At 37.8% G+C, this 24,946-nt stretch overlaps 2 protein-coding genes and 1 pseudogene across 2 annotated transcripts; all 3 read left to right on the plus strand.

Moving 5' to 3' along the window:
* Positions 1 to 238: 238 nt before the first annotated feature.
* On the plus strand, positions 239 to 2,147 carry LOC146476742 (QRFP-like peptide receptor). Its single transcript, XM_085114168.1, has one exon. The coding sequence runs from the start codon at positions 1,241 to 1,243 to the stop codon at positions 2,141 to 2,143; it is 903 nt and encodes a 300-aa protein (XP_084970294.1). The 5' UTR covers positions 239 to 1,240; the 3' UTR covers positions 2,144 to 2,147.
* A 6,225-nt stretch (positions 2,148 to 8,372) lies between these two features.
* LOC146476743 (QRFP-like peptide receptor) lies at positions 8,373 to 9,407 on the plus strand (annotated as a pseudogene).
* Positions 9,408 to 21,350: 11,943 nt separating this feature from the next.
* LOC146476744 (QRFP-like peptide receptor) lies at positions 21,351 to 22,805 on the plus strand. Its single transcript, XM_085114241.1, has one exon. It carries the CDS (start codon positions 21,855 to 21,857, stop codon positions 22,803 to 22,805), a length of 951 nt encoding a protein of 316 aa, XP_084970367.1. The 5' UTR covers positions 21,351 to 21,854.
* The last annotated feature ends 2,141 nt before the right edge of the window (positions 22,806 to 24,946 follow it).

Below are 24,946 nucleotides of genomic sequence, written 5' to 3' on the forward strand. Positions count from 1 at the left end.
CCCCTTTTCTTTAGGTTTTTTTTTTCTTCGGGAGTTAAAAACTCCAATTTCAAAGAAAAAGTAAGCAGATCTTCTTCATCAGCTGGTTCGCCTGTTGTCATCTGTAGTTAAACTTTTTGCTGAAGTTTTTCACCGCTTTTGAATGCAAAATGCCGAATTCACTCACGTAGAAATTTTTCTTCTTGAGGCATTTGTTTGCCGACGTCATCAGCGTGCACAATGGGAATATGCAACTGGAGTTGATTTCACGAATTTACTAGCTATGTTATAAATTAGAGTGAACCCTTTTTCTTCCTCCCCTCCCTCATGTGGAAATTTCCGATGGCCTCAGACGGGTGACAGTATTGAAAAGTGTGGGTAGGAAATGATTTTTATCTTTAACATTGCGCTTAAGAGAGCATTTTTCGGAAGAAATGATGATGTTAGTAAGTCAATTATCTTGAGAAATTTAGGTGAGAATGCCCCCGAAAGATGTAAATTAAGTAGAGCGCGAGACGCTTCAACGTCAATATAGGTGTTTGTATCCGGAGAGATTAGGGTCTTTAATAATTCCATTAGGCTATAATAAAGAACATTAAGTACCGGAAACTTCTGTTCCTGTTTAGAATGCAAAAGGTCTAATCAACTGCTTCCGAAGTGAGATTACAACAAAATGCTGCTCGATAAACTAAAAGAACTGCTTCTCTGCAGCCCATTAAGGCAATTGAGAGATACGTGTGAGTGGAAAGACATATAAAATGCACTTTAGTGTAACAAAAAATATATACATATATAAACCCCTTATCTCTTTCATTCGGTCATCAGGGCGAAAGGTGCCGCAGAAGGAACCCGAAAAGAAAATATAAAACGAAAAGTACACTTACAGGAGGCTAAACGCAACAGGAAATACTCAAGAACAGAAAAAAAAAGAAAAGATATTTATATTGAAATATTAAAGATTTAGAGTCACGTATGTAATCTACAAGTTAATTGCGCAATGATGACGATAGCATGCAGGTGCAGCGAGCCCGAACTTGTCGCAATTAGTACTTATAGGGGCAGTTCCAAGGTTTTATACCTTACGACATCGACGAATTCCTTACTAGAGAATTCCAAACTGATCTCAAAGCTTCACGAAATACTTTGAAGAAGCACCAATGAAAACACTACCGGCGACCGCTCTGTGTTGCTTTTCTTCAGCAAACAAAAATTAAGCTCGTCAGGAATTTTTGGTTTCCTGTAAATACGAACAAGCTAAGATATGGTAGCCAACGAAGGTATTCCGCAATGGATGGTGATTTGTTTCGTCATATTTTACAGCACTGTATTTATCATGTCAACTGTAGGTAATGCATGGGTCATCGTAACCTGCTACAAGAACCTGAAACAAAGACATACCCCTTTGATGTGGCTGGTGGCAAATTTAGCGGCCGCGGATCTCTTTTTTACTCTTCTAACAATTCTAAACGTCATCAGTTTTTTCTGGCGCTGGGTTGGTGGTGACAGCTCTTGCAAACTTCAAGGATTTTTCCTCGAGGCAACTTACACGACGTCCATCACAACGCTTGGCGTGATAACCTTTCAAAGATTGAAGGCCATCACTGACCCCTTCCATGCTAGAATGAACAGCTGGGCAAGGAAAGAACACGTTAAACTAGCATTTATTTGGTTTCTGTGCTTAGCCGTTTGTTCACCTTTACTTCACATATACCGCGTGGAGACACAAGAAAACGGCACCATCGTTTGCGTAAATGCGACATGGGGAAATACTGGCCGGCAAATATACTATAGTTTACACGCGTCATTCTTCTTTGTCATCCCTTTGTGTTACATGATTCGCACGCAAAGAGTCATTCATCGCGCTCTACGCACAAGAGTTATGCCCGTGAAAAGAAACTCTTTTATCCAGAAATTAAACAAACGACACAGAAAAGTTGCAAAAACGCTTGTAGCTTTAACTATAGCATTTGTGATATGCTGGTCTCCTTTTATGATCACTCGAACACTTATGTATTTTCACTTGGCCTCACCTGGCCTTGTTTGGAGAGCGTCTCAACTTTTGATCTGCCTCAATGCTGCCTTAGATCCCATATTGTACGGTTACTACGGCGGAAATCTGAGGTCTGCATTGAAAAAAGTTGTGACCTGCAATTTCGCTAGATAATGGGACCGGTTTGTTCGTAACGCTAATCCACGATTTAACGGTAACCGACGTCTTCATCTCACTCATTAAAAATGATTTCAAAGGCTCATTTTAGGCTTATTGTAAAGAAAAGTCTCACGCAAAACTAAGGGACAAACATCTTTGGACTAACCTTTACGGATTGGTAAATATACCCGAATCAAAGTTCACGTTAACCCAGGATTACCTTAATCAGGCTTTGAACAACTGGGCCCGGGAGTCTTATTCTAGTAGCGTGATAATGCTTCGATCGAATACCTCGATATGCTTACGGGAAAACACTCGCCGAAGACCAAACGAAAAAAAAAAAAATTAAAATAACCAATTGTTAGTTGTTTACAGGCTTAAACAGAAAAGCTAAAAAATTAACGAACTTCTTAGTTCTAGCCTGGTAGCCCAAGATTTAGCACGTTTGTGAACTAAGTATAAACATTTTTCGAACATTGCTCGCAACTCATATCAACTTCGAACTCTGAGAAAACGAAGGGCTTTAAATAAGCATTTGCAAAAGAAAAAATGCTTTCGCTCATTTTTCGTTATGTTACATAATTGTCATTTTGGAAACTGTTTAAAGGCTTTCGCAAAAATAGTAAAAAAATAAGGCAGATAAAATTGATCGTAGTCCAAGATTTGTATGGAAGGGTGATGAAATAATCGTCCTTCAAGTGTCGCTAACAGCTGCCCTCATTATCGAACACAAAGAAAGCAAAACCTTTCATAACATTTGCAAACAAAAATGAAAGGTTTGAGCCTTTTTAAAGTTTCTTTGCATGTTTCTAATATTTTATGTCATTATTGTTAGCTTTTGTAATGAAGAACAATTAAGCTGAAAAAGGAGTTTACATACGGAGATTGGCATCCCTAAAAGAACGCCCACTCCCATTTCTTTACTCTCCTATTTTACCTTCTGTAAATTGTCCAGTGGCGTTAAACATTCCCAACCGTAGATTTTAAATTTACATAATTTTTGCGGATTTAATGGAGATCTCTTCATAATAGAAAACTTTGCCATTTTTTACAATTGTCTAAATAAACTTATACCTGTGAAGAGATCGAGTTTAAAATTAGTTTACACTAGACGGTAATAGAGTGGTAATTAAAAGATGTTGCGATAAAATATTTCTTGAAATCATTTTAAGATTAAAAGATTGCTCAAAATTACCAACGTTTCGACGTTAGCTAAAGGTCATTATCAAGTCAAAACATGTTTGTAAGTTGCAGTCTATAAACAATAGCTGATTACAACTGTAACGTGAGAAAAAAATTAAAAAACATTAAACAAAAATTTTGGCACGTACGGAGTCCGTCTGGATATTTAAATTGGGCTTGAGATTCTTAATGAACAGCATTTCAAAGACTAAACAATGAAATTTGCCCTGGCACGTTCTTAAAACTCTAAATTGGCTTTCTTTCAAAAGGTTCTTGTTACCGTGAGCTTCTAAGAAATGTCTACCGATTGCCAAATTTTTGTGCTCAGCAATGCGTTGATGAAGGTATCGGGCTGTGTACCCGACATAATCTGCATCGCACAGATCACATGAAAAATGGTAAACCACACACTGCTTATCAAGCACACGGCTTGATTTCTCTGGGTTTAAGATCTTGCCCCAATTTCTTTCTCATGAAAACTGGCTGCAATGTGGCGCCAATCTTATGGCTAAGATCGCGTAACTGCGTTCGAACCGCATTAGCGGCTACTTGATCTTTGAATGGAAGACTAATTCTGACTGTGCTACTATCATCAGTGTTTCTTTCTGCTGTGTTCGCGCTGAAGCATTTCGAAAAAGAATTGTTCATAGCGGAATCAATAAGACCCATTGGATAGTCAAGGCGACTAAATATAGAGCGCAATTCAGCACATTCTGTATTGAAAGCCTCTGTCGTAGACGACAAGGCATAGACACGATGTATCATTGTCTTTAATAAAAAGTCTTTGTAGAGTTTATCGGTGTGACTTTGGAAGTGTAGGAGCAATCCAGTGTTTGTTGGTTTTCTGTAAACTTGAGTTTCAAGTTTGAGTTTTTATTGGCCATTAGAGGGCCGAGGGGCGAGCCCATAGCCACACCATCTGTTTGTTGGTCAAGTTGACTATTAAACTGGAATAGCTGATTAGTTGTGGCAATTCTGATCCTACCAACCAACCTATGCCACTGATGTTAGTATTATAAAGAAAATAAAGGGAGATGTAAGGAATCGACCATAAGAAGGACACAGCAAAAATCTGAGCCCCAGATGGGATTCGAACCCACGAACCCCACCGAATCCCATCTGGGGCTCAGATTTTTCCTGTGGCCTCTTATGGTCGATTCTTTACATCTCCCTTTATTTCCTTTATAATACTGATCCTTTTGCAAATAAAGGCCATAGGTTTTGTTGAACCAATCATAAGTGAAGGCTTTGTTGACCAAAATGTTGGTAGTCTCATCTAAAAGCACATTTGTGAAAAGTGCTGTGACGTCGTAAGAGACCAATATGTCTTCTTCATTTATAGAGTGGGTACGAATGTCACCCAAAGGCATCAGTGATCGTATACTCATTTATGGAAAGTGGCTTCAGCTTTTCTTGAAGCCATATATTTAGCAAGGTTGTAGTTAATAGTTCCGGTTGCTGATAAAATAGGCCTTATACTTAGCGTGGCTTTGTGAGTCTTCGGTAAGCCATAAGGATGCACGAGCCTGGCACTCTTTGGAGAAAGTGAATTGGCAATTTCTCAGTTCAGGCAGAGTTTGACGCAAAGTTTTGAGCAACTCTTTCCCTTTCTGATGGAGCAGGTGGAAATGTTTAGGTTTTCGTCCACGCATTTTAGTAAATTATGTAAACTTAGAGGTGTTGTCAACTGAAGCTGCCCTTAGTAGGTTGATGCATTCGAGTTTGTCCATCACTACAACCCCAGAACCTTTATTGGTCTTAGTGATAACGATGTCGAGACGTTTCTGTAAGCTTAAACATCCAGACTGATAAAGCTCATTAACAGACTAACGCAAAAGATAAATAAGGTTGTTAACATAAAATATAATTATAATGACCCAAAATTTATTATTTTGAATGGCTCTTTTTTTTAATATTGGCATTTGCATTGGTATTAGCCGGAATATCTACCACTCGAATAACTGACAGCCACTTTTTTTCGTGAAAGAGTTAAAACAATATAATTTCTAGTGGTTCATTCCCACGGGTCAAACTGAAACTTTGTGCGAGATAAAAAGGCAGCCTGTTAGAAAACAAACAAACAAACAAAACAAATTTTCTAATGAAACAAGGTCACGCCGATTCTACAAGCAACTGGAAAATGACACGCGAAAGTATCTTTCAGCCAATATATTTGATTGAAGCCTTTATCTTCCTCCCTGCCCACATGTGGGAATTTCCAATGACCTCAAACGGGTGACAATATTGAAAAGAGAGGGTCAGAAATGATTTTTATCTTTAACATTGACCTTAAGGGAGCATTTTCAGAAAAAAAAAAATGATGATTTCATTAAAAGACAACTATTCTGAGCAACTTAGGTGAGGATGCCTCCAAGAGATGTAAATTAAGTAGAGCGCGAGACGCTTCAACGTCAATATAGGTGTTTGTATCCGGAGCGTGTTTGTATTCCATTAGACCATAAAGTGCCAAAAACTTATGTTCACTGTTTAGAATACAAAAGGTCTAAACAACTGCTTCCGAAGTGAGATTACTACAAAATGCTGCTCGATAAACTAAAAGAACTGCTTCTCTGCAGCCCATTAAGGTAATTGACAGGTATGAACTACGGATGAAAGATCAAATAGAAGCAAGATCCTCGCAGTTACTACGCAATTTAAGTAGTTGCTAGAAGAAAGCCTGAAAATTTTAGGCTTGAACGGGATTCGAACCCATGACCTTCGCGATGCCCATGCAGTGCTCTACCAACTGAGCTACCAAGCCAACTGGGAGCTTGCCATATTGTGAGTTTGTAATATACCCGTGAAGGATGAATAAATAAATGTCAATATTTTAAACATATATTTTGAACTGCGGATGAAAAATTAAATAGAAGAAAGATCCTCGCAGTTACTACGCAACTTAAACAGTTGCGAAAAGACTGAAAAACAATTCAGGCTTCAACGGGATTCGAACCCATGAGCTCTGCGATGCCGATGCAGTGCTCTACCAACTGAGGTATCAAGCCAACTGGGAGCTGGTCATATTGTGAGTTGAGTTCGTAATATACCCGAGAAGGATGAATAAATAGATGTAAAAATATTAAACATATATTTTATGATGACACTCTTACTATAATGCGGGATAGAGTAACCGCTGACCACTTCTTACGCACGCTCAACCATTGCCATTCTTCCGTGAAATTCACTATGGAGACCGAACATGACGGGTCGCTTCCCTTTCTTGGCGTGGAATTACTCAATCGAGCTCCCAAGATCGAAACCAAAGTTTACATGAAGCCCACCAATACAGGCCTCCTACTTCACTACCAGAGCCACGTCAATGATCGTTACAAACGGAGCCTAATTAACACCATGCTAGACCGGGCATACCGATTATCTTCTGATCGGTCACATTTCCACGAAGAATGCGACTGGCTGAGAGAAGTGTTCTGTAAGCTTAAATACCCACAACACTTAATTGACACGGCCATCAAAAAGGTTATCGACACTAAGGTATCTAATCCACAGCTCTATCCATCGTCACAAGAGAAAACGAACACCGTTAGAGTCATCCTACCGTTTAAAGATCAGAGTTCAGCGAACATTGTGAAACAGCAACTAAGTAAACTAAGTTTAAAAGTAGGAACTGCCATCCAACCTGTGTTTGTAAGTCGGAAACTCAATGAAGACCTTAAGGTGCAAGAAGCCAAGCCCTCCATTGTCAACCAACAGTGTTTAGTATACAAATTTAAATGTAACCTGTGCGATGCAGGATATGTGGAGCATACGCGCGGGCACCTGCATAAGCGCGTAGACGAACACAAAAGAAAGTCGTCTTCCATTTACAAACACTACCATCTTCAACATAATGACCAGATACCACAGCGTTTTTTAGAACGGTTTCACGTACCTGCGAAATGCACCAACAAATTTGATTGCCTCATTCATGAGATGCTATTCATACGCAAACTCAAACCAGAACTGAACATGCAAACTGATTCATTTCGCGCTAAAGTATTTGTTTAACCATCTATTAATATGTTAATTTTCCGAGCTCTAGCCTATTTAAATATCCGCGTTCACAAACTGATTTTTTCTCTTAATAATGGCGTCAAGATGACTCCGAAACGTCGAGCCTTAAATCTCTCTGTAATTTTTGCATGTCTTTGCTTCAGCAAATCCCTTTTAATTAAAAGCATTCTTATTTGTTCCCTATTATGGCTCGTGAGGGTTTAAGGTACGTACTTCGACGGATATGACGTACTGCTTCGAGGCCAAGGGATTTTCGGTGAGGTCTACGTATCGATGAATTATATGTTTCACCAATCAAGGTTTCCAGTTTAAAGAGAGCATTTTTCCGAACAAACGATTATTTTAGTAAAAGTCAACTATTTTGAGCAACCTAGGTGAGGATGCCCCCAAGAGATGTAAATTAAGTAGAGCGCGAGACGCTTCAACGTCAATATAGGTGTTTGTATCTGGAGAGATTATGATCTTTAATAATTCCATTAGGCTATAATGAAGAACATTAAGTGCCAGAAACTTATGTTCACTGTTTAGAATACAAAAGGTCTAAAAACCTGCCTCCGAAGTGAGATTACTACAAAATGCTGCTCGATTAACTAACAGAACTACTTCTCTGAAGCCCATTAAGGCAATTGACAGATATGTGTGAGTGGAAAGACACATATAATGCACTACAGTTTAGCAAAAATATATATACACGTATATATAAAACCCTATATCTCTTTCATTCGTTCATCAGGGCGAAGTTGCCGCCGAAGGAACCCGAAAAGGAAATATAATGAAAAGTACACTTACAGGAGGCTAAACGCAGCAGGAAATACTCAAGAACAGAAAAAAAAAACGCTATCTATATTCAAATATTAAATAGTTAGAGTCACGTATGTAATCTACAAGTTAATTGCGCAATCATAGCAGGAGGTGGTCAGCGAGCCCGAAATGGGCGCAATTAGTCCTTAAAGACGCAATAGCTTAGGACATCGACGGATGCCTTACGAGAGAATTCCAAACTGATCTCAAAGCTTCCCAAAATACTTTGAAAAAGTAGCAATTAAAAAATAGTTGACAATACCGGCAACTGCACTCCATTGCTTTTCTTGAGCAAACAAAATTAAGCTCGTCCTATAAAAACGCACAAGCTGAAAGATGGAAGCCCACGAAGGTATTCCGCTATGGATGGTGGTTTTTCTCGTCACAGTGTACAGCATTGTATTCATTATGTCAACCTTTGGTAATGCATGGGTCATTGTAACCTGCTACAAGAACCTCAAGAAAAGACATTTCGCTTTCGTGTGGCTGGTGGCAAATCTAGCGGCCGCGGATCTCTTGTTTACGTTTCTAACAATTCTCAACATGATCAGTTTTTTCTGGGGCTGGGTTGGTGGTGACAGCTCTTGCAAACTTCAAGGATTTTTCCTCGAGGCCACTTACACGACGTCCATCACAACGCTTGTCGTGATAACATTTCAAAGACTGAAGGCCGTCACTGACCCCTTCAATGCTAGAATGAACAGCTGTGCAAGGAAAGAACGTGTTAAACTAGCCATAATTTGGTTTCTCTGCTTAGCCGTTTGTTCACCTTTACTGCACATATACCACGTGGAGATACAAGAAAACGGCGCCATCGTTTGCGCTAATACAACATGGGGAAATACTGGCCGGCAAATTTACTATAGTTTACACGCGGCATTTTTCTTTGTCATCCCTTTGTGTTACATGATTCGCACGCAAACAGTTATTCATCGCGCTCTACGCACTAGAGAGTTGCCCGTAAAAAGAAACTCTTTTATCCAGAAATCAAATCAACGACACAGAAAAGTTGCAAAGACGCTTGTAGCTTTAACTATAGCATTTGTGATATGCTGGTCTCCTTTTATGATCACTCGAACACTTATGTATTTTCACTTGGCCTCACCTGGCCTTGTTTGGAGAACGTCTCAGATTTTGATCTGCCTCAACGCCGCGTTAGATCCCATATTGTACGGATACTACGTCGGGAATCTGAAGCATGCATTGGAAAGAGTTGCGAGCGAGGTGCAATTTCGCTGGAAAACGAGGGTCTTATTCAACTAACGTAATGAACACTCGAAGATGAGCAAACGAAAACATAACGAATCAAATTAAGCAATTGAAAATTGTCTAAAGACTTTCCAAGAAACATTAAAAAAATTAACACACACATAAAACAATATGATGCATCTAGGCTAGCAGTCTAGCAAGATAGCAGTGTTCTACGCAAGCAGTCCAAGATTTGGCACGTTTATCAACTAATCATATACATTTTCCGAACATTGCTCGGGGCTTATATGAATATGCTATGAATATTATAAACATTTGCAAACAAAAATGTTTTTGCACATTTTTATTATATCACTTTGTTGTCATTTTGGAAACTGTTCAAAGTCTTTTGGAAAAATAGCAAAAATTAAAAAGGCAGAAAAAATTTATCGTAGTCCAAGATTTCCATGGCAAGGTGATGAAATAATCGTCCTACAAGCGCAGCCAACAGCTGCGCTCACTATCGAACATAAACGTATATCATAAACGTTTGCAAAGAAAAATGGAAGGTTCCTGTCCTTTTAAAGTCGTTTTGCATGTTTTTATTATTAAGGAAGAATGATTAAGCTAAAGAACGAGTTGACAAACGGAGATCGGCATCCGTAAGAGAACGTCCACTTCCGTTTCTTCATTCTTCCTTTTTTGTACCTTCTGTAAATTGCGCACTACCGTTTAACATTCCTCACCGTCGATTTTAAATTTACATAATAACTGTGGATTTGATGCAGGTCTTTTCATAATAATAATAATAATAGTAATAATAATAATAATAATAATAATAATAATAATAATAATAATAATAATAATAATAATAATAATAATAATAATAGTAATAATAAACTTTGCTATTTTGGCGTTCTTTAAAGAAATATATACCTGTAAAGAGATTAAGTTTAAAATTAGTTCATATTGAACGGTTAGAAGAGAAATTAAAAGTTTGAGAGAGGAAGCTGTCATTTTATTGTTCAGGACCCAGTTGTTCAAAGCCCAATTAAGCTAATCCTGGATTAACGCAAACTTTGACTCGAGTTTAATTGCTAATTAACAAAGACTCTTCCAAAAGATTTTTGGCGCTCAGTTTTGACTTAGAATTTTCTTTACTTTTAGCTTGAAATTAGCCTGTAAACCCATTTTAACGAGCGACGATGAAATCCTCGATTAACTTTTAATCGTGGCTTTCGAACAACCCGGTCCAGAGCATTTGGCTTTATCATTAAAGGGGCAGTGGCAGCTATTTTCATTGTCCCTTTGAATAGCGAAAACTTATTGGTATCGATGGAAACGCTAAACTAATGGTTCTGATCAGTTTTGTTCACAGTTACCCTGTGTATAGAAACAAGTACTTATTACTTTTGGCTGTGGATGGCTAAGTTAGAAACGGATTCCAACCTGAAAAACATTAGCCAATTTTCAAGTTCTTTTATTGTATTTTGCAGAAATTGCTTGAAAGTTATTATAGTCTATTCATCCTTGGAGAAATCATTTCATATTTTTCTCCCGCTCCTCTAAGAGAAATTTCATGCTAGAGAAGAGGTTTTTTTTTTCAAAAAAGTAATAATAATAATAATAATAATAATAATAATAATAATAATAATAATAATAATAAAATAAATAAATAAATACATAAATAAATAAATAAATAAACAAATAAATAAATAAATAAATAAATAAATAAATAAACAAATAAATAAAAACAGTACCAAAATAGTACGGCATTCTACAAAAACGTCCTAGAGTTTTATGGCGTTTGCTCAAATTTTTAAAACCTTATCCAGGTTCAAACTTGCCGTGGGCAGAATCCATCCCCCACGCCCTCCTTCGGTCTAGATAGGGTTAAGGTAGCAGATTGTTAGCCAATCTCAAGCCCTGTTTTTCTTGTATGCATTAGCAAAAAGAATTGTCCTCTTGTTATAGATCATAAATTACGCAATAAAAACAAACTTCACCTTCTCATTCTCGGCGCGAATTTTGACCACGAGGAATAGGCCATTTCCTAGTTGCTTTGAACTCCATTATAAAAGCGAGGCTTTGTGTATAGCTTTTATTCATATACAAACAAAACAAATTTTCACATGAAAAACTTTGTACTTAGCCCCGTTTTCGCAATAAGGTTCAAAGCAACTTGGAAATGGCCTATTTTGAATACATTTCTAACCTATTACGGGAAAACCGATAACAAAACTGTGTTTAAAACAAATAGAATTCCATTCAGCCGTACGTCTGTAATCAGATAAAGCACAAAAGACGTCAAACCGCGGTAAGAACATCACTCACGGTACTCGCCTGCGGCTTTGTTGTTACCACATTCTGACGTCATGTGTGCGTTATCAGAGTACACACGCACGGCCAAATAGAATATATTTGTTAAGTGTGAGGGAAATTTCCCCTATCTCATTAAATAATTTCGTGCGAATGCCCTAAACTCATGTACTGGAGCCCTGTGAAACTTCAATATGGCCATTCAACTGAACGTTGTTACGACCATTTTCCATGTTGCCGTTTTAGTTTCAATAAAATGGAAAGTCAAATGAATTTTGGTCACCATGACGAGTCTAAGAGGTTGCTAGAAGATTCAATGCTTTCTTGTGACCCTCTGTTAAGAGAAAATGGAAAGCGCTTTCCAATAGTTTTAGGTCCGACATGACCTCAATTGCAATTTCTTGTCACTTCGTTGCGAAGTACGGGAAATTAGAAAAAAATGTACGTTTGATTAACTGCCGCTTGAAACGACAACATGCTCCAAACTAGTAGAGAATATCTAGAATATAATCTTTGAATTGGATCTAATGGACGCAAGGCGAAAACGTGACGTTATCAAATCGAAGATATTGTTTAAGAGATTGAGGTGTGTTTGTTGTTCGCATTTTGCAATCAGTTTTTCCATGCCCTTTCACTTTTCCCTTGTTTTTGAATAAATAATAACTTAAAATTCAATATACTCAGTCAGATTTACATAATATTGTTTAACGACATCGTCTTCGGTCTTCCCTTCAACGTTCAATGATGACATTTACATTTTAAGATCGAAATTTCTCAAGAAACAAACTTAAGCGAATTTTGAAGTTGTTGAACGGACAATGAAAGGATTTTATGAAACACAGGTCCTTAATGTTTCATTATTTTAGACAAGAGATAACTTAAATTAATTATTCAAAGTAACAATAGTGACGTTCAAAACTAGACACTAAAATTAAATTTCAAACCGTAGTTTTTCTTTCCTTTTCTTTCTTTTTTTGTTACAAAAATGCGCATATGGTGATGCACAATTTACGAAGATAAATAAACTGAATGGTTTTGTTTTAATTTGAGACCTTTATCCATTACAACAGATGTTAAAAAAACACTCCTTCCTGCAAACTTTTATACTTGTTTAAGTTGTATGTTTGACTGCTTCAGACAGCTGACACTGATAAAAAACACTCGCATGATCAATCTCTTTTCTAGTTTTCCCTGCTTTGTGACCAGAGCGAATTGAAACGCTGAAAAAATGGCAAATGATGGATTTTCTGCCACAATAGTTGCTGCGTTCACTGCGGTTTACTTCCTAATTTTCCTCCCATCTATTGTGGGAAATTCGTTCGTACTATCGGTTTGCTATGGAAAATTAAAAGCGCAAGCATATTCGCTTAAGTTGTTTATCGCCAATGTGGCTGCCGCCCATTTGACATTTACTGTATTGCCATTCTGGATTTGAGGGGACTGGGGCTGACTGTCATGGCGGCCAGGGCACGAAAGAGCTAGCTCCGTAAAACCTGGGCGTCCTTATCTGTTTAACCTTATTGAATTGGTATGCGGTGAGCTTGAGTAGATTAGTAACGGCAGTTTACAATTTATTGGACTAGAAGTATGTCAAAAACGTCAAAAGCCAAAGAGAAAAAGCGTTTGCGAAGCTCAAATTCGTCAACTGGAGAAGTAGAGGACGACTCGCAAATAATTGAGAAACTTATAAGTATTCAGGATAGAATTAAGAACGGCTTCACCAAGATTAATGAAGAAATTGCAGCCCTAAAACTTGAACTTAAAAACGACATAAAATCTGTCAGAGAGGATCTAAACGAGGCTACAAAGTCCTTAAACGCAGTTTGGGAGGAGGTCACTTTGCTACAAGAAAAGAATAAAACCTACAACAGCAACTCGACAGTACCACAGAAGAGAATGCGAAGTTAAAGGAGGATTTGGAAGCCGTAAGAGTTCGAATGGTGAAGCAAGAAGACTACTCCAGAAGAGAAAATTTGCGCTTCTATAATATCCCAGAAAGCGCTCAGGAGACGAACGAGGAATGCATTCAAAAGGTGAAGCAAGTCTTATCCGATCTAGGTGCACCTTCTGACATCAAATTTCATGCCATCCACCGTACAGGAAAGCCCAATACTAACTCTGGAGCTTCCTCGACATCAGAAGGAGAGCCTCACCCGAGACCGATATTGGCACGTTTTGTCTCACGCATGGATTCCGAGTCAATTTGGTTCAAGAGGAAAGAGCTTCGCAAAAGTTCGCGCTTCGCCACCGTGTCAATTGGTAAAGATCTCTCACCTGAATCGGCAAGAGAACAAGCCAAACTCCGAGCTGCCTACAGGAAAGCAAAGGAGTTGAACATTGGAAAAGTGTTTATTAAAGGTAAAAATTTGATTATTAACAGTAGTAAATACTCGGTGAACACTTTGCCGGAATACCTTGTAGCACATCAAGATGGTAGTAACAACTGATCAGCCACTTTCTTTTTTGTTATGGAAAAAAAATCGTCGTGGCAACTAGCTATATTTTGTCTTTGTAAAGCTAAATATCGATTAAGCTTTCTCAAGCACCACTAAATTTACTTAAAGTCTTTTCTACCTTTCTAATCAGTTTCAAGAATGTTCTACCGATGTAATATTTTGTGTACCTTTATTTACTTTATCAGTACGGCGCTTGTGCTCGGTGAAAATCAGAGTTGTGATAAAATTTGCATACCATTTAAACACGTATTTAGCATATTCAAACAGTTAGGTTCGCCACGGTTTCTTTTCGTACCTGGCATTGTTATAAGTCCAAAGTCTCAAGGGTCTTATTAAGGTTTAAATCTCAAGACCCTTTTAGAACCTCATTATTATTCTTTTGTGTGTGTGTGAGTGTGTATTGGTTTTGTATGTATGTGTCCTATTGTTTCCGTGTTTGGTGTAAAGGCGGTTATCATGAAGCTACCGTTTTGAAAATAATTCGTTTTTGTGACACATTGATTATATATTTGCAAGCAGCAAGGAGAATGTAAATTTCAAACTTCTTTCACTTAACGTTCGTGGAATTCGATCGCCTGAAAAAAGGAGAGCTTTGTTTGTCTGGTTAAAAAAACGAAAAGGGGATATAATTTTCCTTCAAGAAACATATAGCTCGAAAGACATTGAGAATATATGGAGAACTCAGTGGAGTGGGAAAATGTTTTTCGCGCACGGATCAAACCACAGCTGTGGTGTGATGACACTCTTAAGGAAAGATTTAGATTTTGAAGATGAATCGTGCCTATGTGATCCAGCTGGGAGATTTATTATTTTAAATGCGACTGTGCAAGGAGTTAAATATATTTTTGCCAATATTTATGCACCAAATAAAGTGCGTGATCAGTGCACATATTTTAAAGATTTACAGGAGAGGTTGGATGGTATAATCTCAAGCCCTGAGCAAAAAGTTGTCATTGGAGGCGATTTCAATGTCACTTTTGATTCTAATTTGGATTGTCTGGGTGGGTCGCCAGCCCAAAAAGAGTCGGTTAAGGTACTAGAAGAAATTTGTTTTGATATGGACCTCGTTGATATCTGGAGAATAAGAAATCCGGATGGAAAACTATTTACTTGGAAGGAAACAAGACCTTTGATCCAAAGAAGACTCGATTTTTGGCTGATTAGTGACGTTGAACAAGTTAAAATTATACCCTCTATAAAATCAGATCATTCAGCAATTACACTACTTTTCAATGGAATTGAAGAACAGAGACACGGTCCGTCCCACTGGAAATTTAATTCTAACTTAACTAAGGACGAAGAGTACATAAAACTTATTACGGACAGCGTCCCAGCTTGGATTGTGGAGTTCAAAGATGTAAATGATAAAAGAGTGCTTTGGGATCTAATAAAATATAGAATTAGACAAGTATCTTTGAAATACAGTAAAGAAAAAGCACGGTTAAGAAAAGCAAAAATACTTGAAATTGAAACGTCTCTTACATTTTATCAGAAAAAGTGCGCTGCCGATCCGTCAACAGAAAATTTTGAGCAGCTTGAAATTCTCAAAAGTAAGTACGACGTGCATTTTGATTATCTTTCAAAGGGTGCTATCATTCGATCTAGAGCGTCTTGGTATGAGAAGGGGGAAAAAACACTAAGTACTTCTTAAGTCTAGAATCTCACAAAAAAGCTAAAAGCTGTGTTCGCAAACTATTTACTAAAAACGGAACTTTAAGCTCAGATCCTAAGATAATTATGAACGAACTCGAAGATTTAAACACTGTTTTGTACGATAGTGAGGGTAACGTGCCAGACTGTGCAAATTTATTCCTCCGACATCCTGAAATCCCTAAACTATCGTCAGAGAAAGCAGCTACGTGTGAGGGCAAACTAACAGTGGAAGAATGTCTTCAAAGTCTTCAGTCTTTCAAAGAAAATAAATCACCAGGCAATGATGGACTGACTGTAGAATTTTATAAAACATTTTGGGGTATCTTAGGTAAGTTATTAGTAGAAAGTCTAAATTGTGCCTTTGACTATGGCGAGTTATCGAATTCACAAAAGCAAGCGATTATAACACTTATAGAAAAGAAAGGAAAAGACAGGAGACAAATTTCAAATTGGAGACCGATTTCACTTATAAATTTAGACACAAAGATCGGATCAAAAGCAATTGCAAGGAGACTTCAAAAGGTGATACCCTATATAGTACACTACAATCAAAACGCATATGTAAAAGGAAAGTCTATATTTGATGCAGTAAGGGCAATAGATGATATTTTAGAATTTACAGAAAGAGAAAAGATCCAAGGCTTAATGTTAGCAATCATATATCCTTTTCGTGCCTCGTGGCACATAGCGCCTTGATTGGGATCGCCACCTTGTCGTGGTGAGGCGGCTTGCGTGCTCCAGTGACCCCTAGAGCTATGTTGGCTGGAGTCTTGTACTCCTGGCAGGGACACCCATGCCAAACAGGTCAAAGGGTAGGGGCCAGACAAAGAGTGATCCCACTGGCCTTCCAGGTTGGGGGTTGGGCAGAGGGCTGATAACCCTCTTCCGTAAAAAAACAATTATTACAGAAAAAAAGGCCCTAATGGTAGCAATAGATTTTAAAAAAGCTTTTGACTCGATTAATAGGAATTTTATGTTAGAGACGCTATCCGCTTTTAACTTTGGTCCTACTTTCATGCGGTGGATTAGGACCTTCTATCAAAATATAACTAGTTCGGTCATGAATAATGGTTTTTCGACAGGCCCTTTCAACATACGTAGAGGTGTTAGACAGGGCGACCCTCTATCACCATATTTGTTCATTATCTGTTTGGAATCCCTTGCCATCACCGTGCGTGGAAATAAAAACATTCAAGGAATTCTAGTAGGCAAGGAAGAAATTAAATTAGAAATGTTTGCTGATGACGTCACAGCTTTTCTGAGAAATACCAGATCTCTTGAAGTTCTTCTTCATACTGCTGATCTGTTCAAGAAGTGTTCTGGACTCGAAATAAATTTCGAGAAAACTGAATGTATGTTTTTAGGTAATCATGTCTCCTCTATGGCCGCAACCGTCATTTCCTCCAAAAACATATGCGTGAAGCACACGATTAAAATTTTAGGTGTGTATTTTACATATAATGACAGTCAGAGGAAAAAGTTAAATTTTGATGAGATTTTAAGATCAATCAAAGAGAAGTTACAAATGTGGAAGTGGAGAGATCTAACTATTTTAGGGAGGATTCAGATTGTAAAGACATTTGTGATACCAATATTCATGTATCGTGCCGGTTTAATTTGCGTGCAAAAAGATATCGTGACAGAGGTCAACAAATTACTTTTTAAATTTATTTGGAAAGGGAAAGACAAAGTCAAACGTTTATCTCTCATATCTGACTTGGATAAAGGTGGACTGAAAGCACCCCATCTAGAATCAATAATAAAGAGTCAAAGGATCATGTGTTGTAAGAAATTTGCTGAGAATCAACAAAGTAATTGGAAGATTATCCTATCCCATTATATGAAGAACGTGGGATCGAAATTGATTTTGCGTTGTGCATTTGATCTAAAGAAATTATGTATTCAATTACCCAAATATTATGAAGAGTCTTCCCAATGTTTCGCAGAATATTCAGTCGCAAATAAGTTAACAGAACAAGCATTGTGCCAAGAGATACACAACACAGTTATTTGGAATAATAAGTTTATCTGTATACAAGGCAAGTCTGTTTTCTGCGAGGCATTGCTTGAAAAAGGAATAATTACACTGGAGGATCTTAAGACTGATGGGAATGATGTTATCACAGGCTTTCAAATTATGGCTAGTGCGTCATTTACACCTAAAGAAAAGTTTCAGCTTATGGCGATTATAGACGCAATACCAACACAGTGGCGACATCATTTAAAAATATGCAATAACTATGAATCCAATTCTTCGGTTCCCAATATTGCTCAGTTACATTTGAATGGTCACAATATTCGTCTCGATAAAGCTATCTCGAAAAATATTAACAAAGAAGCCCGCTCAAAGGTCGAGATTATACCAACCGCGCAGTCAAAATACTCGGAAAAATATAATTATCAACTAGATTGGCAAGAGATATATTGTATTCCCTTTAGAGTGACTGTAGACTCCAAATCACGTGAATTCCAGTTTAAGGTGTTACATAGGTATTTAGCGACGAATGAATTTCTCCATAAAATCGGCCTGGTATCTTCGTGTCTATGTACATTTTGCAAAAGAGAAAGTGAAACCATTGAACACCTCTTAATAGAATGTGATTACTCGAACAAGTTTTGGCAGGATTTAATTAAATGGCTCAATATGATAGATATCAAAGTGGAAGCGTTATCAGAGATTGACAAAATTTTTGGAATCTGGAAAAGGCAAGTAGACTTTCATCTTCTTAATCATTTCTTGATTCTGGCGAAACAGCATATTTACTCTTGTCGAAATAAAGGCTACCCGCCTTCACTAAGAACCTATCTTGCAAAAGTATCCCTAATATATCAAATTGAAACGACGATTGCTGAATCAAATGGTAAACGTGCTTTTCACGACGTTAATTGGAAAAAGTTTCTACTCAAATAATTGTAGTTCATCTGGTAGCTTGTAGTTTATTTATTTATTTATTTATTTATTTATTATTATTATTATTATTATTATTATTATTATTATTATTATTATTTTTTGGTATTTATTGTCTCATCTATTAATTTCCTACTGTTTGTATTTTAAATTATAAAACCTTTGTAATTAGCTATATACAACCGCTTTGTCTGAATCAATTCTTGTAAACAACTTTAATTAATAAAAAATTATCAATAAAAAATTCTGGATTTGATACGTTTCTAATGGACCTGGGTCGGAGGCCAGTTGACCTGCAAACTGCAAAGCTTCTTAACTGAAGTATGTTATACAGTATCAATAATGACCCTTGTTCTCATAAGCTGCGAACGACGAAAGGCCGTAGTTGAGCCATTACATCCGAGGTCATCGTCCAGGACGGTAAAAATTATCTCAAAATTGTCTCCGTATGGGTTGTAAGTTTACTTGTTGACTTGCCTTTGCTTTATGCCTATGACATTGAACAAGACGACAGTGGTGTGATGTCTTGCGATAATTTGGTACTTGGAGATTTAGGAAGGCGGATCTATTATTGTATTAATGCTGTTTTCTTTTTTGTTCTTCCTTAGACATACATGGTTTATGCACAGATTATCATTTTTCGAACGTTACACTCCAATGTCTTTCCAAGGCAAAACGCCTTTACAACGACGAGCTCGAATCGAGGTATGTATCGTAACGTAACCAAGACTTTAGGGGCTCTAACCTTTGCATTGGTAATGTGTTGGTCGCCATTTATTGTTGTTCGAACATTGACGTATTTTAGCTATTTGCCAAGTAAAGGCTATGTATGGAGAGCGTCTCAAGCTCCGATTCTCTTAAACGCTGCCGTAAATCCCATCTTGTATGGATTTTAAGGAGAGAACCTAAGGCCATTTCTTGGACGTTAATTCACACGCGCAAACTTAAGATCATCTAGGTGAGTGGAGAATATTGCCTTAGAAAGAGTTACAAGGAACCTCCAATTAAGAAAAGAATGATCTCCAGGTCAGCAATATTGGACTGGACGAAGATGCTGAGAGCAAAGGAACACTGATATGGCAATTAAACGGATCGGTGTACTGTTTTGGTTTTAGCCCTGTACCAAAATGCAACTACTGTATGCATTGCAGATGGCAAGAGTGAAGTTCACAACAAATGGTTGCCAATTCACACAATGAAGAATGTGGCTTAGAGCAACAATATTGTATTGTGGAAAGGCATTGGGAGCAAAGGAATATATGGTAATCAAACGGATCGGACCTCTGTTTTGGTTCTCATCAGTTACAACTATTATTTACAGTAAGATGGCAAGAGTGAAGTTCCGAACAAATCGGGTTGCCAATTTATAGAAAATGTTCGACAACTATGGCGCTTTATTGTCGGGTTCAAAATCCAATCTTATAAATTCACTGAAAAGTTTCTCCAACGAAAGTTTGAATTATCTTAATCCGTCTTTTTCTCGTACACAAATCCATCAAAAGTGTCAATCCGTCGAAAGCCTGAAAACCTTGCATGATGACCAAGAAGTGTTGATGTCAAATTTGTCAAACTCTTGAATTGAATAAAATAAAATTCAAAACGTAATTATTTTTTATTATTAATAACTTTATTGAATATAGACATAAAACAATATTACAAATACAAATACGAAATATAAATGCAAATACAAAACAAAGTTCAGAGGTCACTGACCAAAACTATTCAAGGAGGCTTAATCTCGCTGGGGAGGGCGGGGGTGGGGGGGAAGGGTAGAAGATCTTAGCGGCCGCGAATGCGGTATAAATGCGGAATGAATCCCCCCTTTATTGATTTCTTGTCAAGCAAGACTTATATTTCCATTCCTGGGCCAGCCAAACACACTGCGAAGTTTGCTTTATACCTTTCACGCAGGTCACACTCCATACCCGCATGGCGTCTACAAGTCCTTGTAGCTTAGTTTGATGAGAGAACAGCGGTACGGTTACCACTATCCACTTCCGCATTCACCATGTATTTGGCTTGTAGGAGTCTTTGATTCAATGCAGAGTGTGCAAGATTGTAGCAAGTTAATTGTAGTTTAATTCTCGCTGCGCATTCTTCTTTGTTCGTTTATGATTTTGGCTCGCAAGGGTTTAAGGTACTTCGACGGATATGACGTACTGGTTCGAGACTAAGGGATTTTTAGTGAGGTCTACGTATCGATGAATTAAATGTTTCACCGATTCAAGGTTTTCAGTTTAAATGTTGAGCAAATTAATGAATTCGATGAAGTTATGATTTTGACTAATTCAATACTTCTTAGGGCCTCAAAGTGTTTCCAAATTGAAAATTTTGTTAGATTTGTATTCGAGGAAATGAGCGAGGAAATGAGCAAACCTTTGGAGAATAAATCTTTCAAGGAATTCATGGGGTCAAAGTTTAAACCGATAAAGCGCCATAACAGACAAGTGCAAAAGATAAATAAGGTTGTTAAAGTAAAATGCAAATGAATATTCAACTTTTCAAAAAATGTAATGATCTATAAATGTAACATTTTAAATGGATCTCAGTTTTTCTTTAAAATATTAGCATTTGCATTGGTAATCTTCAGAATATCTATCACTTGGTTAACTGTCAGACACTAAAGGCAATCTAGAGATATGTGTGAGTGGAGAGACACACATAATGCACTACAGTTTAACAAAAACGTATTATATATAAAACCCCTTATCTCTTTCATTCGGTCATCAGGGCGAAATTTGCGCCGGAGGAACCCGAAAAGGAAACATAACGAAAAGTACAATAACAGGAGGCTAAACGCAGCGGGAAATACTCAAGAACAAAAAGAAAATAAATAAATAAATTAAAAAAAAAAAAATACGCTATTTGTATTCAAATATCAAAGAATTAAAGTAAACGTTTTTAATCTACAAGTGCAGCCGCTGGAATAGAGACTGCCACTCCAGTGTTAATTGCACAGCCATAGTAGGCGCTGCTCAGCGACCGCCAACTGGACGCAATTAGTCTTCATAGGCGCAGTTCAATGGTCTTATAGCTTACGACATCGACGGATGCCTAGCTTACTAGAGAATTCCAAACTGATCTCAAAGCTTCACAAAATACTTTGAAGAAGCACCAATGAAAAATAGTTAACACTACCGGTGACCGCACTCCGTTGCTTTTCTTCAGCAAACACAAAAATTAAGCTCGTCAGGAATTTGATGAAAAGATGGCAGTCAGCGAAGGTTTTTCGCTATGGATGGTGATTTGTTTCGTCATATTTTACAGCACTGTATTCATCATGTCAACTGTCGGTAATGCATGGGTCATCGTAACCTGCTACAAGAACCTGAAGCAAAGACATTTCCCTTTGATGTGGCTGGTGGCAAATTTAGCGGCCGCGGATCTCCTTTTTACTCTTCTAACAATTCTGAACGTCATCAGTTTTTTCTGGCGCTGGGTTGGTGGTGACAGCTCTTGCAAACTTCAAGGATTTTTTGTCGAGGCCGCTTACACGACGTCCATCACAACGCTTGGCTTAATAACGTTTCAAAGATTTAAGGCCATCACTGACCCCTTCGATGCTAGAATGAACAGCTGGGCAAGGAAACAACATTTTAAACTAGCCTTAATTTGGTGTCTGTGCTTAGCCGTTTGTTCACCTTTACTGCACATGTACCACGTGGAGACTACAGAAAACAGCGCCATCGTTTGCGCTAATACCACATGGGGAAATACTGGCCAGCAAATATACTATAGTTTACACGCGGCATTCTTCTTTGTCATCCCCTTGTTTTACATGATTCTTACACAAACACTCATTTATCGCGCTCTGCGCACTAGAGAGGTTCCCGTAAAAAGAAAGTCTTTTATCCAGAAATCAAACCAACGACACAGAAAAGTTGCAAAGACGCTTGTAGCTTTAACTATAGCATTTGTGATATGCTGGTCTCCTTTTATGATCACTCGAACACTTATGTATTTTCACTTGGCCTCACCTGGCCTTGTTTGGAAAGCGTCTCAACTTTTGATCTGCCTCAATGCCGCGTTAGATCCCATATTGTACGGTTACTACGGCGGAAATCTGAGGTCTGCATTGAAAAAAGTTGTGAGGTGCAATTTCGCTGGAAAACGAGGAATTAGCGTGATAATGCTCGATCGAATGCCTCGATGTGAGTAGTTAGATATTTGGGTGTATGAGCCCACTTTCAAAATATTCGCAAAATTCATACCTGATTCAACAATGACTCCTGCAACGGAGACGTCAAAAACCTAAAAACGTAAATCCTCGGTTTTTCAAAACTCCTGCAACGGAGACGCTAAATTTTTATCCTCGGTTTCTCAAAAACCTAAAAACATAAATCCTCGGTTTTTCAAAACTCCTGCAACGGAGACGCTAAATTTAGGTTTTTCATAAATGACACCAACTCACAAACAATCATCGATTAAATCCAACCAACTCATCAATCGCTGATTTGAATGATAAATACAATATTTTTGAACATTAATTTGGATAAAAAAATAATCATTATGGATGTTGTGTGACTGGATGCCGTTACTGTCACGCGTGACGTTGTGTGACTTACCACGAAAATGGACAAAACCCTGAACGTGGGGTGCTCGGTTGGCTGTTTACTTGCCTGGCCCCAGCCAGGTCTTTTTCCCGCCGCTGACAAGGCGGCTGTCCCTTTCCCAGTTTACCTCTGGGACCGAGGTTGAGTCCTGGGACGAACTCTGAGCACCCCGCTGTAAACCAGTAGGGCCTGAGCGGGCTCACCCTGGAGGTACCGTCTACTGGAAGACATCCCACACTACTCAGTAATTCACCATCTGCACAAGCCGTTAAACAGGTTTCAGTCAGGGGCCAGCTGACACCACCCTAAAGCTTCACCAGAGTTTGTGAACTAATATAACAATGGCCCGATTACCTATATATTACACTCAGTTCTGAAATTTTTACACTTGTGGTGCTATTTTTCTGTATATTGCGTAATATTGCTTGATTTGGATTAACACGCATGCGCTTTCATGCACACAACCCAAAGCGGACTGGACACTAGTTTGTTAACACACGTGTCGGCCATTTTGCGAAGTCATGTTTATGGCTCCTGTTTTGGGATTTTTGAACATTTATTTCTCCACTTTCATCGTTCTGATGTTTGTAGACGCTTTTTGAGGTAAGAATATCATTTATCTTGCACACAACAATAGATTTTTTTATTGAATCGACTCGCTATCGAATACTCGTGAAACCGTGAAATGATTTTACACATCGACCAAATCCTTGATTGGGATCCAAGAATTGAATTCATCACTGTATCCTTTCCACTTTACCAAAGCTTGTTTCTTCTTGTAATCTCTCCTGATAACTTTATCGATTCTGAATATCTCCTGATTAGCTTTCAATAATTCTGGTTCATAAAAACTTCCTTTAATTTCTTCATTATTGAGATCTTTCAGTTTATATGTGATCGGATTCGTGTATTGTATTTTATTGATAATGAAGACCTCTTCTGACCAGTTTTCTGTATAACCTCGATCAAACAACTTTCTTTTATACTTTGATATTCTAACCTTTTCACCAACTTTAAATTTTGGCAAAGATGATAATTGCTTCAAATTGCCAAATAGATTGAAGTAAACAGTTCCTACATTCTTTTTCTTAGATGCTTCTGTCGGTGTCATTTTTATTGAACTGTGTTTAGTGTTATTATACTGCTTCAATATTTTAGGCAAAATATCCAGATACATTGTATTGCCTTGAGCAGTGAATCGTTTCCACATTTTATTTTTAATCGTTCGATTCCAGCGCTCAACAACTGATGACTTCTCTTCATTTTCAGTCGAATACAGTGTAATGTTATGTTTTTTGAGCAAGTCTTTGAAATGTTTGTTGTAGAACTCTGAGCCTTTATCAGTCCACAGATACTTTGGTTTTCGACCCTCTTTGAATATGCTTTGAAATGCTTTCGTTATGGTCTCACCTTTTTTATCTTTTAATGGAACAATCCATCCGTATTTACTGAAAACATCTATAGTCATGAGAAGATACCTATTACCTTTATTCCATTTACTGAATTGTTGCATTTCAACAAGATCAGCAGCCCATATTTCATCAATATTATTTACAATAACACGCCGCCGAGTAAAGTTACGCCGTATGGGTTTATGCAGCTCATTAGCTAATTTTTCTTGCCAGTTTTCCTCTTTACCCGACGGCTTTTGACGTTTTTTGGAACCCCAAGACCCAGTTTCTGTTTTGTATTTATTGCATTTCTTGCCAACCAATGTCCCCATTGTCGTTCGGAATATGGAACAGCA

This window comes from Pavona decussata, unplaced genomic scaffold (genome assembly GCF_977016875.1).
Source record: "Pavona decussata unplaced genomic scaffold, jaPavDecu1.1 SCAFFOLD_73, whole genome shotgun sequence".
NCBI classification, from domain to species: Eukaryota; Metazoa; Cnidaria; class Anthozoa; order Scleractinia; family Agariciidae; genus Pavona; species Pavona decussata.

Coding starts and splice junctions, on each gene's coding strand:
- LOC146476742 (XM_085114168.1), top strand. CDS start 1,241: ATGGTAGCCAACGAAGGTATTCCGCAATGGATGGTGATTTGTTTCGTC.
- LOC146476744 (XM_085114241.1), top strand. CDS start 21,855: ATGGCAGTCAGCGAAGGTTTTTCGCTATGGATGGTGATTTGTTTCGTC.